The sequence below is a fragment of the Drosophila takahashii genome, chromosome 4 (assembly GCF_030179915.1).
Source record: "Drosophila takahashii strain IR98-3 E-12201 chromosome 4, DtakHiC1v2, whole genome shotgun sequence".
NCBI classification, from domain to species: Eukaryota; Metazoa; Arthropoda; class Insecta; order Diptera; family Drosophilidae; genus Drosophila; species Drosophila takahashii.
Window position 1 is genome coordinate 694,817 of NC_091682.1, and position 15,905 is coordinate 710,721.

General features: G+C 35.1%; 1 protein-coding gene across 4 annotated transcripts in view; it reads right to left on the reverse strand.

The window, feature by feature from the left end:
- Positions 1-10,659: 10,659 nt before the first annotated feature.
- Abcd1 (ATP binding cassette subfamily D) overlaps positions 10,660-15,905 on the reverse strand; it is a 29,848-nt gene continuing 24,602 nt past the window's right edge. For all 4 annotated transcript variants that reach the window (XM_070218013.1, XM_044395345.2, XM_070218014.1 and 1 more), the window contains 4 exons: positions 13,868-14,730; positions 13,712-13,801; positions 10,967-11,092; positions 10,660-10,907 (listed from right to left, as the gene is read on the reverse strand). In XM_070218013.1, the coding sequence (XP_070074114.1) occupies positions 10,808-10,907; positions 10,967-11,092; positions 13,712-13,801; positions 13,868-14,730 (1,179 nt within the window). In that variant the 3' untranslated portion in view covers positions 10,660-10,807. The remainder of the gene's footprint in view (positions 10,908-10,966; positions 11,093-13,711; positions 13,802-13,867; positions 14,731-15,905) is intronic.

Sequence of the window (15,905 nt, forward strand, 5' to 3'; positions counted from 1 at the left end):
AAGACCATTCCACATGCATTGCGGATGAACTCCGAAAACTTCGGTCACCCTAAAATATTAATATTTTTCGATTAGTAAAACTCTTAGCCGAACTGAGTACTAGGCTTAAAGCGAAACTATCGCAAAATGTTCGTAACGGATTTAGAAATGATAGAAATCCGCCAGCTTTTACTAAAGTCTCGTTGAATGTTCGCAAACGGACTCAAAAAAAAACGATTAGTAAACAAAAACCGGGCGACATATTTTTCAGCCTTATTTTAAGTTTTCATTCACTTTTGAGCTCGTTTGCGATAGTTTTACGAGTCTTTACCGTTTTTGTATCACTTCTGTTCTTGTTCCCATGGTAACTGACTGATGCGCAGTTTCTCGGCACACGGAATCGTTCCTTTATATTCGTTTATTTTGTGCCTGACTATTAGATTAGAAACTTGCAGAGTGCAGTCGTACAAAAGCCGAAATTGTTTGTCCAGTGCTGTGACACAAAGAGTGAGTTTATATGCTTTTAAAAGAAAACAAAAAGCGAAAAATATATCAAATATTCTTCTTCTTTTCCCAGTCTTCCGATTTCCGAGAAGTATAAATTCAATTTTTTTGTATATATTTATACCTATCGAAGTGTAGAAGACATTTTTCAAATCTGACCATTCATTAAAAAGTTATACGCAATCAAAAAAATTTTATATATCCATCTCCCTCGCACTCCCTTTAGCTGAGTTACGAGTTAGATAGTCGGGACACCAACCCGAATATTCTCTCTTGTTCATTTTGGGAAGAAGAAGAAAATCTTCTTTTGGCTATAACTTTTGAACGGAGCATCGGATATGACAGCTCATTCGACGGGTATTATCCATAGAAACACAACTAAAACATTGCGAGGAGGTATTTATCCCCACCGGCCCCAACAGCTCCAAATTTCGAAATTTTCACTTTCACCGCTCTCCCTCCCAAGCCAATTGATTTTCTTAAAGTCTTGGTACGCAATCCTGTTAGTTTTTGCGATACCTTTCGATAGGTTTATCATTATATATGATCAGACCATCACAGCAGATTTTATTTTGTTTGCCTTCGCACACTCTCCTGGTGCGCTTCGTCACTACGTGGACTACCGTCCACAGTGATTGTAGACTGTGGGGTAGGGGAGAGTGGGGGAATTTCGTCAGCATTTTTTCAAAGCTATTTTTTGTCCATCTTGAGACACGTTATCATATTTCTATATTTATTGTTGAATGCGGTTAGCACCAAGCTTTAAAATGTGACATTCCCCTATTTTTTTAATTAGCTTGGTGATTTATAAAAAAATAAAATGTAAAAACAATATACTGGGGCAATCTCACCACACAGGGGGGTAAAATCACCACACCACCGGGGCAATTTCGTCACCTGAAAAATGTAGGGAGTTTAACGCCTGAAAATATGCTACACAGATCAAGCGTACCATTTTTGTTGACGTCCTATATTTGTTGCTGCTGCTGGTAGTCTGTTCGTTAGCCAGCTCGTCAAATATAAAAATATGTATTTAAAATAGGTGCGAATTTACCCTTAGCGTAAGGTGGCGAAATTTCCCCAGACCGTACTTTTTAAGAAATAATTATTTTTCTTGCGAAATTAGGCGCGAAGTTAAAAATCACTGACGCAGAAATGCACATTATAGCACTGTGTATTATATAAAAAATCGTGTATCTTATTCCTTTTGAATTGTGGCATACAGAAAAAATTTCGTCGAGCACTAAATGTAGCTTTTGAACTGTTAAAACACATTTAATATTATAGCTTAATTATCTTGGCCTTCTGTGCAAAACAAATGCATTGGTTGTGTCTGGCCGTCTTGAAGGACTAAAACAAAAAAATTATATATTTTTACGACTTATGGATTCCGAGATATTGCAGGTGACGAAATTGCCCCTGTGACGAAATTCCCCCACTCTCCCCTACGTAAGGTTAGGCTCTCCCCCAGTCAGCTATATGTATGAATACTCGTTATAGGATATGTTATAAATGTTCAGATATGTTTTTTAACTATTATCTTAATCTATTAATTCTATTATTCTACAAAAGGATTAAACAGCTATAACCGCATTTTTAATAGCAAAGAAGGATAGCAAAAAAAACATAACAAATGAACTCCATTTTAGATAAAAGGATTAGTGTCTAAAGAGTCCAATAAAATGTTATGAAAATTATCTCTTTTACCCTATACCGTTTACAGCGCAAGTAAGTTTCATACTGTTATTACCCCATTTTGCACTGTTCATCGTATGCTTTGCAATTGACTTCAAAATGATGTAGGAAAAAATTATAGCCAAAAGAACAGCCTTTCCGATGATATCAGTCTCATTCCAATGGCTCCTGATTTATAGCTGCTATGGCTAACCAAACTTTTCCTCCGATTTGTGCCCCCTTCTCCCCTACCCTCGTTTGAAATTATGTATCTATTAACTCTTAATAATCTTAATAAAGCCACTGAAACCTCTTCTTTTAAAATATAGCCCTCCAATTTCTTCTGTGAAAACGCGCCACAAGGTCTACTCTTATTGGATACTTATAGAAAAATTAAGGGGGTAGGGTCGCTTTGCCATCAAAAAATCAACTAATTTTGCGACTTTTTCTAAAAAAAAACAAGAGAGAACGCTATAGTCGGGTTGTTGTCCCGACTATCTAATACCCGTCACTCAGCTAAAGGGAGTGCGAACGCTGTGTCGGGTTGGTGTCCCGACTAATAATCGTAACTCAGCTAAAGGGAGTGCGAGGGAGATAGATATATAATTTTTGATTGCGTATAACTTTTTAATGAATGGTCCGATTTGAAAAATGTCTTCTACATTTCGATAGGTATAAATATACACAACAAAATTGCATTTATATTTCTCGGAAATCTTTAAAGATGTGGGCGCAGGACCCATTTTAAAATCGTTAGTGTGCGATTGTGGGCGTTAGAGGGGGCGTGGCGCTCGGCTAAAATAAACTTGCGCTGCGTAGGAAGCCAAAGAATATGTGTGGAAAATCTCAACCTTCTAGCTTTTGTAGTTTCTGAGATCTCAGCGTTCATACAGACGGACAGACGGACAGACGGACAGACGGACAGACGGACAGACGGACATGGCTAGATCGACTCGGCTAGTGACCCTGATCAAGAATATATATACTTTATGGGGTCGGAAACGCTTCGTTCTAGCTGTTACATACTTTTGCACGAATCTAGTATACCCTTTTACTCTACGAGTAACGGGTATAATTAGGCTCAACATTTTGTAATATTTTTAAATTGGCGCCAGCTGATTTGTTTCCTGTTTGTGAACCCAGCTGATTTACAATAAGACCCTGTTACATGGAAAGCGGGTGAAATCTGAAAACTTCGGTCACACTACAAAAGAATAATCTGGGTATTGCCTAAACTGTTAAATTGCTGAATTGTTGAAAATTTAACACAAAATTTCAGAAATTGAGGGAACGACCCAAAATGTTTTGTTGAATTTCCCAACAGCTAATATTTTTTGAAAAGTTTTACGGAACTTAAAACATGTAATATTCGATTTTGTATTGTTTGTTACTGTTTAAAATTATTAGCAAGCTAAGAAGAATTACTAATAGGCTTTCTTTCAACAGCCTCAAGGCAATTGATTAAGACGACTAATAACTGAAAACTAGTCTTATTTTAAGTTTAAATGATTACATTGAACAAAACAAAAAAATTATAAAAATAAAAAATACCTTATAAATACCTTTTACCTTTACCTAGGTACTGGGAAATTTAAGTACCTTTACCTTACCTAGGTATTTATTTTTGCCCAATACCTTTTACCTTACCTAGGTAAAAAAACACAGTACCTTTCCCAACACTGACCGTAATATATATCAAAATTTAATTAATTGCAAGGGTTATATAGTTTAAAGTTAAAAAAAAAATGTTAGAGCCGTTATTGAGAAAAATAAAAAAAGCTAAAAATAAAGTTAACAAGAATGGAAGCTAGCTTCGGCCAGCCGAAGCTTATATACCCTTGCAGATAAAGATACCTATAGTTTAATGCTCACTCGGTGCAGTTCCAGGGATTCCAGATTCAGCGTGCCTATTTAAATTTTGTTTTTAAGTTGTCAAAAATCAAAACTTTCGGGAAAGTTTCATCGCGATAGCTTTAAATCTGAGAGACTAGTTCGCATAGAAACGGACAGACGTACACGGCTAGATAGACTCGGCTATTGGTGCTGAGAAGATTATATATACTTTATGTGGTCGGAAACGTCTCCTTCACTGCGTTGCAAACATCTGACTGAAATTATAATACCCTCTGCAAGGGTATAAAAAAAATAGTTTTCTGCATAACCTTTTAAGGCATATAGTTAAAAAAAATTGTAAAACAATGGATTTTAATTTTAATTATGGGCTTTTCTTTTCCCACTCTTCCCAAGCTCTTTTTTTTGTAAAAATCTTGATTATGTACCACTTTTAGTTTTTAAGATATCGGTAAAAAAAACTGCCGTATTCGCTCGGGACAAAAATAGAAGTGGATTTCCGGGAAGTTCATACAACAACAGAAATTAGCGAATTCTGATGGAATATTTGAATGCGCTTTTTTTAGAATGTTGTTCAAACATGTCGCTGTGAGCTGTGTGCTTTTGGTTTTACTCAAAAATTCTTTGCCGTTTTTTTTTTATGCAGTTTCAACCACATTCGCTCGGGACATTTTTTCCGACTGTTTTGTAAAGCGGATTTCTTTACCTCTATCTCTCAATTGCTGGATGTTTTGCTTTTAACTTAATAGTTTAGCATGTGAATAAAGCATTCAGTACAGAATAATGTCACATATTAGCATTCCTAAAGGATAAATTAACAACAGAAGACAGGTCCAAAAAATAACAAAAAAATAGCCAAAAACTAACTTTTGTGTATATTATTGGGGTTTAGCCTAGTCGAAAAATATTAATCTTTTAGTGTGACTGAAGTTTTCGGAGTTCATCCGCAATGCTTGTAGCATGGTCTTACTCTCAGCAAACAAATCAACTGGCGCCAATTTTGAAATATTACAAAGTGTTGAGCCGACCTGGGTCGCAAGCTTTAAATTCGCTATTGGAATGGCAATATGTATTGCAGCAACTCCTACAGGCAGTTTTCCATTGGTTTTTGTGGTTTTCCTTCCATTTATAATATGTTATTGGCACACCAGTTCTGCACAAACACAGCCAAAGATTAAATTTTTTATTCTTTGGGCCGCGGCTAAAGGCGTTCATCGGAATTCATCCGCTAAATCTAGTATTTTTTTGGTATTTCCTTACTGTTTCCTTAGCTCAACTGAGTACCGAGGTGGAAAAAAGTCCCCGGCTAAAGGCGTTAGCCACCTATTTGCCTCTCGCTTACTCCTATGCTTAGCTAGCAGTTTTCGTCGTACTGAGTACTAGGCTTAAGTCATAAAAATAATCTAACTATACTCCACATTTTTAGTTTAGCTCAGGATCCAACTAATTAGAAACTAATATGGCGGCAAAATCATGTGGAAATATGTTTTTTTCAAGTTTCAAGTTTTTTGGCTTGGTGGACCTTTTGGTGGAAGTGCCCATATACATAAAAAGTGTTTAGAAGGCGAAAACACCTAAAACATTGCGAGGGGGCATTTATGGTCTTGCAAAAAAATCGTTTTGTTTTTTTTTTCTTGTAGATTAACATTTTAAGATTCTACAAAAAAAGTTTAGAAGTTATGCTCAAAATTGGTACCCTAACCTCTTAAACTTTAGGTACCTAAGTGCATCTTTAAGTGCATTTTTCTCGAAACCACGTTTTTAAAGTCCGTGATCATCGCCATTTCTAAACGGCTCAACCGATCGTTTTCAAATTAGTCGCACATTTTTTTTTTTTTATAATTTTTTTTTTAGGCCAAAGTCAAATTTTTTAGGTGAAAAACGCATTTTTAACTTTAGAAGATAATTTATTTTATAAATATTAGCCGATAGTATCGGCTATAAAAATTAGTGGATGTTATTTAAATGACTGTTACGTAGGCGTATTAGTGCTTTGTCCTTAGGACATGGGCCGAGGGAGATAAGTCCGATGTTCAGGCACCATTTTGCCGGCTGAGCTCGACGGATGGGTTGGGTTCTTGGTAAGCATGTAACCTTTTCCGCATAACCAGAAAGAAACATTAAAAATGTCTGGGAAAAATAATATAGATCGTCATTATACCCTTGCAGAGGGTATTATAATTTCAGTCAGATGTTTGCAACGCAGTGAAGGAGACGTTTCCGACCACATAAAGTATGTATATTCTTGATCAGCATCAATAGCCGAGTCCATCTAGCCGTCTGTCCGTTTCTATGCGAACTAGTCCCTCAGTTTTAAAGCTATCGCGATGAAACATTACCAAAAGTCTTCTTTCTATTGCAGGTAGTACAAATGTCGGAACGAGCCGGATAGGACCACTATATCTTATGGCTGCCATAGGAATAATTAACAAAATAATAGAAAAAACTTTATAGAAAGTAGGCTTTTTGGATTTTTGACAATGTAAAAACAACATTTAAGGTAGGCATACCTGCAAGGGTATATAAACTTCGGCTGGCCGAAGTTAACTTCCTTTCTTGTTTTCGTCTGTCATCTGTCTTAGCTGCCCGTAAGTTTCCCACGTACCTAACTCGAGCACTTAATCGAAGTACGATCGGCAGCTTGTGGCTGTTACCCTCCCCTTTCACAAATCGGGTGCCGTTGGATCAGTGCTAGCCTTGCAATCTGATCCCCTAATGTTAATGTCGTCTGTTAAAAAGTCGTCGTCATTATTCTAGATCTACTTCACTTGTTGAATCAGCACTCCTTTTAAACGTGCACCTAGCAACTCGTGTTGAGACTTTCCTTCACACGCTAAATCTTAAGGGGGAGATACATATAGACCTGCAAATTTTTCAAGTTTTTCGTGATTTTTTTTAATCAATAAGGAATTGTTCTATGATTTCGTAACTTGGCATGTTGATTACATTGTTCTTATATAATTTTAACCACTTTTTATTTTCTTTTGTCCTTCAAAATGGCGGCCGAGGGAATTTTTTTTCAGGCTATATTAAAAAAAGAAGGCCGTCTGCGGATCGTCTACAGGTCGCTGTGTGAAACCAAATTTATTTTGTAGAGAAATAATGTAGAAACTGCCTGAACCTAACTTACATAGAATATGTCAAAAACTCTGGTTGGGGCGCTCTTTTAAAGTAAAAAATTAATTTTTTTCTTATTTTTCTTGTTTTTGCTTTACAAAAAATACTTCAACGTTAAAATTTCTACATAAAGTAGGTTCAGACAGTGGGCAATTTTATTACAAACATTTCCGTAATGATGACATTTCCATGATTATCGAAGCATTACTTTTTGAGATACACGATCCGCAGCTGAGGAAAACGTGGTTTCGAGAAAAAGGCATTTAAAGTAATAAAATATATCTACTGCAAAAGGAAGGTGGGTGCCGTCATTCTGGTATAATTTCCAAAATAGTTCGAATTTCTTTGTGAAACTTTCATGACACATTTTTGGAGAGTTATTCTACCAATTTAAGGAATAAAATAAAATTGCATTTTTATTTTTTCTATATGTATGTCCCCCTTTAATAAATATATATTGAAATCAATCATAAAGTATAGGCAAAAAATCTTTGTTTATGACACTGGCATTACCAATTAATGACAATGTAGGCACCAAAGACACTTGGTATTTTGTTACGGAAGGTATCGAATTGATCGGTTGTAAAGGCGCGCACGTCAGCAAGAAGATTTGCAGACTATCCATGACAAAAAAGTCGCTCTGTGGGCTGCTTATATTTGAACATGCAAATATAAGTGCGGATACCTCCCGCTGAAAAACAAATTTTTATTTAATAGATACACGGAATACAGAGTTTACAATATTATTGAAATATTACCTATACATATGATTAACATGGATAACAAAAGTAGTTAAAATTAATTAGATGGTAATAAAGTAAATTAACAAGATAGTCCTTAATAATATATTTATTTATTTTATTTATTTATTTATTGTCAGGTTAAAAAGGAAATTATAAATTGCCTATAACCTTGGTGTTTAATAGTAGCTATAGGTGCTGTGGCCTTAAGTTAGAACCAAAATTTAATTAACATGCACTTGGTATATAAATGCTTAGTATTATTACAAATATAGGTAAATTAGAGGTACTTAATATTTTAAGTATAATTTAAGAGTAAAAGTATTTAAAGGTACTTAATAATAAAATTTAAGTATAAGATAAAAATAATAAAAATAATAATAAAAAGTAAATATTTGATTCTCGAAACTTATTATTTACGAGCAATTACTAACTTCATAATTCTGCCGAGAAATTGATTTTCTTCAATGACAGAATATACCTTGGTAAACGGAGGGGTAGTTATAACAATCGCTTTCTGAGTGCAATGGCTAATCGGAGAAAAATCTAGATTGTATAAATCCATATATTTTTGTTCGAATTCATTAACAGATATTGGAAGAGAACATTTCATTAAAACATGTTTGGATCGACTATTGAAATCTAAATCCTTCTCATAAGTTTTAGCAAAACCTTTCGTAGTTAACATTATGTATTCTTTATATGCATAAATATATATAAATAAGAAACAATATATATATAAGAGAGGGGAACTTGGGTTACGTAAAACTCACCCTCTAGTATCTCCAGCGAAGAGAGCTCTCCTTACTGTTGTATGGGCTGTAATCTTGAAGACTTGTTAAATATATATTTGTGCACGTCTACACCCTTTTGGGGTAACAATATGTGGTTATAATTCACTTATTACACTAAGTTATACATATGGTTGAAATTAAGTTCGCACAACAAAAATAATAATATATAATTTCGCTGATTTAGCGTTTTCCGTGGCACACGACTGTCGCTGGTAGACGGGTCTTCACTCCACTCCGATTTCGTTGTGTCAATGGGTTTATACTTTGGCGCCGTTGGCGGTTTACTGCTTCATGAACTTATCTTCTCGGCACACTTATACTATCTCAAAAATTTTTTATGAGCCAAAAAAAGATTAAAAATGAGCCAATTTTAATAAAAAAGAGCCAAGTTTTTACCATACACCAAATTACCATACCCGGGGAACAATTTAGTTTCGATCTGGCACTTTTGGGTTTCAGACATTATTCACTTTTAAAATTGCATGATTAATTAAAAAAATGTATTCGTTTTTGCCAACTTTAAAATATTTTATATCGCTATTATTAAACAAAGAGCCAAATTCAATAAAAATGGGACAAAGAGGCAACGCGAAAAAAAGAGCCAGATTTGGCTCAAAAGAGCAACCGTGCTTATACTGCAAAAGGATGATTGTGTTGTACTTTTCGCAATCCTCGAATGTTCATCGCGATTTGGATTAAATGAGGAGCGGCAATAAAAACGAGAATATAGAACACTTCCGCGATTTATTGATTGTGGTCTATTATTTGTATTTGAAAATTAGGATCTATGTCCTTGGAGTTCTTTTCTCCGATGGTTTTGTAAACTTTTAATTGTTTTTAGATTTCACTTTATTTCTGCGAAATGGTATTTGAGCCCAGAGCGCGTTCGATATCACTATTTTTCACTGTGTATTTCTTCCTCAAATTGCGCTTGAGCATTACATATGCATTCATAGCCACATTAAGGAGCAAAAGTACAGCGATAATGATCAGGACGTTGTATAGTTTATCAATCTGTTCTGAGTGATCAACTACTTGAACATTGTTGACAACGTTAGCTGAGTCGTTATCGGCCTTAGAGGACTTTCCTCCCATTTGCATTTGTTTAGCCAGGACCAACTATATATTGTTTTTTTCTTTCTTGTTCCTGGATCCTTTAGTCCTTTCTGGCAGGACTATTGTCAGGACTGGCCTCGTCCTTTTTCCAAGAGGACTAAGAATGTCCTTTTTGGTCAGGATTATGCTCTTTATGTCTTTCCTATCCTTTTAACTTAGCACTTTTCACTTTTAAGTTCACGGTTCACATTTAGCCCGATTCTTTTTCTGATCTTCCCTTTGCAAATGCGGCTCTTTATAAAGGATTTCCGGGACTAAGATCGGAAAGAGGTGAATTCCATCGTTCCTATTGAAATTCCCGTTCCATCCAGAATCCCTTCTCATTAATGCACCCATTTTGAACTCCCCCATGGTGAAGTTAGAGTGCAACGCATCCACCTGCAAAGTGTCCAATTTCCGTGTGTCCCGCAAGTACATCCACCTGTTCACCATAGGTGTCATTTTCTTGTATCCGCATTCGGCGCGTGCCGACGGCCACGTGGAACTTTTCTGCATTCTAAGCGTCTTCGACGACAATTATGTAACTTAGCAGGTGAGGTTAGATATTCTTACGTAATTGAATGATCTAATTACGTAATTGATTGTTGTCTTCATCGGATGATGCTGTCACACTTGGTAGATGTAACATGACTCTTTAAAATATACAATCGGTTTGAATTAAATCCATCCAACCAGTTTTTATAAAAAAAATCACAAAGTTACTTGGTATTTCCTTACCATTTTCTGCTTATCTCAGTACCGCGATGAAGGCAAAAAACCTAAAACAGGCCGCTTGAGTGGCACAAGTAATTTAAGGCTTCATAGGAGAGCGAGGGACCGCCCCGGCGAAGCTATGCTTCGGTTTTGAAAGTTATTTTCCTCTTCACATGGTTTATGATCTTGCATCAAGTTATAGACGCTTTATTTAATATTCTGAGGACTTATAATTTTATCAAAATCGGAGGACCCTATTCTGTAACTGTCAATCGAAGGAGCCTGACAAATACATTCTTAAAGGGCATTTTAAGGTTCGCGAGCTTAGCTTAGATGGTACTACGAAAGAAATAGTTCTTTTTGTTGTTCATCTACGTTCATTTTTCTAAACTGCCAACTTCCCAGGCCATCGAACTCCAATATATGTGTGTGATATTTCCTAAATATGTAAAATTATCAATTAATTTATGCGAAATGCTTAATATAATAAAATCATACCACAAAGTAGGTCTGTGTGTTATTGTTAATAGCGTAATTCCCATGCCTTTAGCGATTTCATATATCGAGCTTTCAACATCTATAGATACCGCGCTTGTACATTCATCAAGTAGGGCGTAACGTGGCCTGAAAGGAAAACAGTATGCATTAAACCTGTGGCGTAGACAAGATTTGGTTGATGTGGTGGCTGCCAAATTTCAATCATGTCCTTTGCTACCGGTCTGAAGGATAATGCCGCATTTGTTTCAGTGCAATGCCTTTTTTGCCTTTGGTCAAAACAGTTTCTTAATAGTCTTAAAATGAAAATGTGTTGTTTTTGATTCTTTTAACTTAATAACTTAATAATAACACCAGTTTACAAAAAAAAATTGATGAAATATGCACTTCATGAAACTATGATTTTCGGTTAAGGTACACTAATGTACAACGTTTTTAACGCTTTTTTAATTTCTAACTCGATCTGTGATTAATAGAATGCCCTCTAACTTTCTTATACACAGCATTGAGATCCATTCATTAGTTTAGAAGCTACAAGTTGCCAAAGTTGAAACAGTTGGAAAAAACGCAAAAATGCTGGCATAAATGGCTCCTTTAAAATTACACGCCTATAAACCGAAATTAGTTTTATAATCAAGCAACAACAGCGCAACGTGTAAGAAGAGAACAGCAATACGAACACGGGAGAGCAGGAATAGTGCTTTCCCTTTCCTGCACATTGCGCTGTTGTTGCTTGATGCAAAGTCGCTAAACTAAAATCGTTGTCTTTACTAGTAGGTCTTGCAAATACAAAAATTTAATTTTACCACTTCGTGAAGAATTGATGAAGCTATATGAGGATGATTATTTTTTTCGGAAATCGCGTGTATTCCGGCATTAGAGCCCTGCATGAATGGATTCAATGAATTATTTTGAATTTTTTTCGGTTATATGAATGAATTAATTAGAATTTTGTGTTTAATAGAATTGAATGAATTTGAATTTTGACTTTAATAGAATTGAATGAATGAATGACATGAATTCCGAAATAATTCAAACGACAATTTATTTTGAGGAAGAAAAGGCCATTATTTTGTGATAAAATCTGCCTAAATTTTATTTACTATGCAGGTAACATTGATTTGTTAAAAATTTTCCACTTTTTGTTCTCAAAAGAAAACACAAAAGAAATCTGAAAAATTCAAAAAATTCATAAAATAATTCATTCGATTCATTCAATTCGAAATGAATTAGAACAACATTCAATTTATTTCACATAGAATTGAATTAAACAAATCAGAAATTTCATGGCATAATATGATAAAACAAAAATTGAATGATTCATGCAGGGCTCTATCCGGCATACAGAATTTTTTTAAATTTTATATTCCCTTAAAAAATACTTTATTTAAAATTAAAAAAATTTTTTAAATATTTTTCTGAAGATATTAAGCTCTGTCTCACAAAGTTGCATACCAAATATTAAAATAACTCAAACGAGTCTCAAGTGCGGCATACTCTGAAAAATCGGAGCTAATTTACAAAAAGATTTTTAAAAGTAAACGGTAAAAGTTAAAAAAAAAAATAAATAAAAACCGAACCTTATATTTCAATTCTCTATCGAAAAAAAAAAGTTTCGATTGATTCTGAGATTTGACCCAAATTGCCCTGTCACGTTTCACGTGGAATGACCCAAGTACGAGTCCTCTTCTCGGAGGTCAGAAAGAAAGACCGCGAAGTTATAAGATGGATTGATAACTGATTTATTGTGAGCTTGGTACATGGTTATATACTACTTGGAGATGAGGAAGTTAAGTGTAAAGAATAGTGGAATGAGTTGTATTATGGAGTAGGTCAGTATGCTCTGATTATGGTCGCAGTTTACGTAGGTGGGTCGGCTGACACTGCAGAATGTGCTGACTGCTTATTTACTCTTATTTATTTACTCATTTAAATAATTAATTTATTTAATAGGAGCTCATTGAAATGTAATTACTTTGATTGAAAATATAAGCCAAGTACCTTTGTTTTTTATAGCAAAGCCGGGAACTTTGAAATTCAATTACAAGAGAACCATGGCCGACCGCCAAGTTCATTTTGAACGTAGATTTATATGAAATCGCGGTCCTTCGAGAATAATTTTTTTCGCGAATTTGGGGGGTGAGTCCGCTAATCTAGAGCTTTACCCAAACTTGCGCTTCGTCCCATGAATATGTGCGGGTAATCTTAACTTTCTAGCTCTTCTAGTTTCCGAGATCTCAGCTTTCATCCGGACAAACAGACGGACGGACGGACATGGCTAGATCGACTCGGCTAGTAATCCTAATCAAGAATATATATACTTTATAAGATTGGAAATGCTTCTAGGTATTACATACTTTTGCACGAATACAAAATACCCTTTTACTCTACGAGTAACGGGTATAATTATCTATTACTGTTATTTATCACGCTGCAGACTTTAGAAATCTCGCCTTTAAATCGCCAGCCCTCGGAAATAAACAAAAATGTTTTTTGCCTTTAAGTCTAAAAATTGTTTAATATTTTAAGTTAAAGTTTACTAAAGTAAAGTTTACTAAAAACAAGAAAAATTTGTGCCCAATTAAAAAGGCTAGCAATTCAATGGCGAGATTTTTAAATATTAGAAAGAAAAATGAAAATGTTTCGAAACATAAAATGTCTCGGAAACTCTTGATTCATGCAGTGCTCTAGTTTAAATTAATTTTCAAGCTTGAATAATAAAAATGTTGCAAATTAATTTGTTCTTACTTATGGTAAAACAAGCGAGCAATCGCCATACGTTGTTTTTCACCTCCAGATAATATATCTTTCCAGTCACGAACAACGTCAAAACTGTCACTGAAATTAAATTATTAATTGTATTCACAAATTATCGTTTAATAACAAAAACAATTAATTGTTTACCGTTGGGCGATGTGTTCTAGGCTGACCAACTTTAAAATGGATCTTAATTCATTTTCAGTTATTTGCTTGCGTTTCATATCATCTCGCGTGTCGGGGTATATTATTTGATCACATAGGCTTCCAATTGACATATATGGACGCTGTGGAATGTAAAACATACATGGAACATCTTTTACAGGCCGTGGTATTTGCAATTCTCCGGCGTATATGGGCCAAAGCCCACTTAGTATTCTGAACAAGCTGGATTTTCCGCATCCATTCGGTCCTGTTATTAACAAATGCACACCAGGTTCTATGCATAACGTAAGTTTTGGTACAACTATATCACAGTTGGGTGTCACTACTGGCACTGCACGTAGGTTTATTGACATATTTTCCGGATCATCCGAATAAATAATGCGGCCTTTTGCAATTGGTTTTCCATTCCGGAACTCAATAATACCGCTTGACTGGTCGTTTTCTATTACACTCGACTTGCAATAGACTCCCTGAGCAGTTTCTTCAAACACATCCATCATGCCAGCCACGCGATGTGTGTAACCAGCCAGCGACACGATTTCCTTGTAAGAAGACATTAATCGCTCAATCGCGTCTGCTGCAGAAATTAGTAAATTTCTAGCTGTAGTTAAATATTGAGTACGTTCGCTAACTCGTGACTCCGTAATGGCCGTGTCCCGAGTTCTTGCAGATCCTACGTCACTGCCTGTCAGAATTGGAAGTGACACCATAATCATTCCAGTACCGGACCATACATATTTCATAAAAAATTGTTCGAGCATAATAAACCAAAGTTTTTGGTTAAATATGGTAGTCATTTGATTTACAAGACGATTGTATGCCTGCCGTAGCTGCTGCATCTCCACCTAAAATTAAAAATATGTAATTTAATATCTAGAGGTCTGTAGTTTGAAATACTTGTTCCTGTCATTGGTTTTTTAACTTGTTTAATTTAACAAATCTTACATTTACAATCTTACATTCTTACAATCTTACATAAGTTCTATTTCGTGATTTTTTTGCGGGGATGTTATTTTTAAACAATTGTTAGCAAATGGAATTGCTGCTACATCAACTGAAGGCCTCACCGTCCACCCTGTATTTATTATAATTTTAGTGTATCTTAACGCCAATCGATTAGGAATTTACTTTCGAACTCAACGCGGCATAACCTTTTATGTTTTGACATTTCTTTGCTTTGATTTTAAGAAAAAATCAAACATGTATTATTAAAATTAATTTGTTTCTAAATGTCAAAATAATTATTGTTTCTTTAAATCAAATTTTTCCCTTTAGTTCTTAAGTAATTTTGTAATTACCACAAAGTGACCGATGTTAATTAAAAAGTCATAGTCTTAAATAAAATTCTTTTAAAATGGGTGCCCAAAACAAAGGAATGACTGTTTTGCACAGTTGATACCCCGAGCTACATTTCCACATCATTTAAAAGAAAAGAAAGGAAGCTATTTTCGACAAACCGAATTTTATATACCCTTGCCGATCATTTCTATTAATAAACTGCTATAATTTGTTTTGTGTGAGTAAAAAATTTTGGCTTTTTACAACTAGTCACGTATTTTAAAAAATATTGTATTTGATTTTATGTTATTAAATGGCCGAGATATGATCGGCTATAGTCGGGCGCCCCGACTATCAGATACCCGTTACTCGAATGGTACGATTTGAAACAAGATGGGTAGATATATAACATTTTTTTGATTGCGCATATGAATGGTACGATTTGAAAAATGTCTTCGATAGGTATAAATATACACAACAAAATTACATTCATACTTCTCGGAAATCTTTAAAGGTGTGGGACCCAGACACATTTAAAAATCGTTAGTGGGCGATTGTGGCTGCGCTGCGTAGGAAGCCCAAGGATATGTGTGGGAAATCTAAACCTTCTAGCTTTTGTAGATCTCAGCGTTCATACAGACAGACAGACAGACAGACAGACAGACAGACAGACAGACGAACAGACGGACATGGCTAGATCGACTCGGCTAGTGATCCTGATCAAGAATATATATAGTTTATA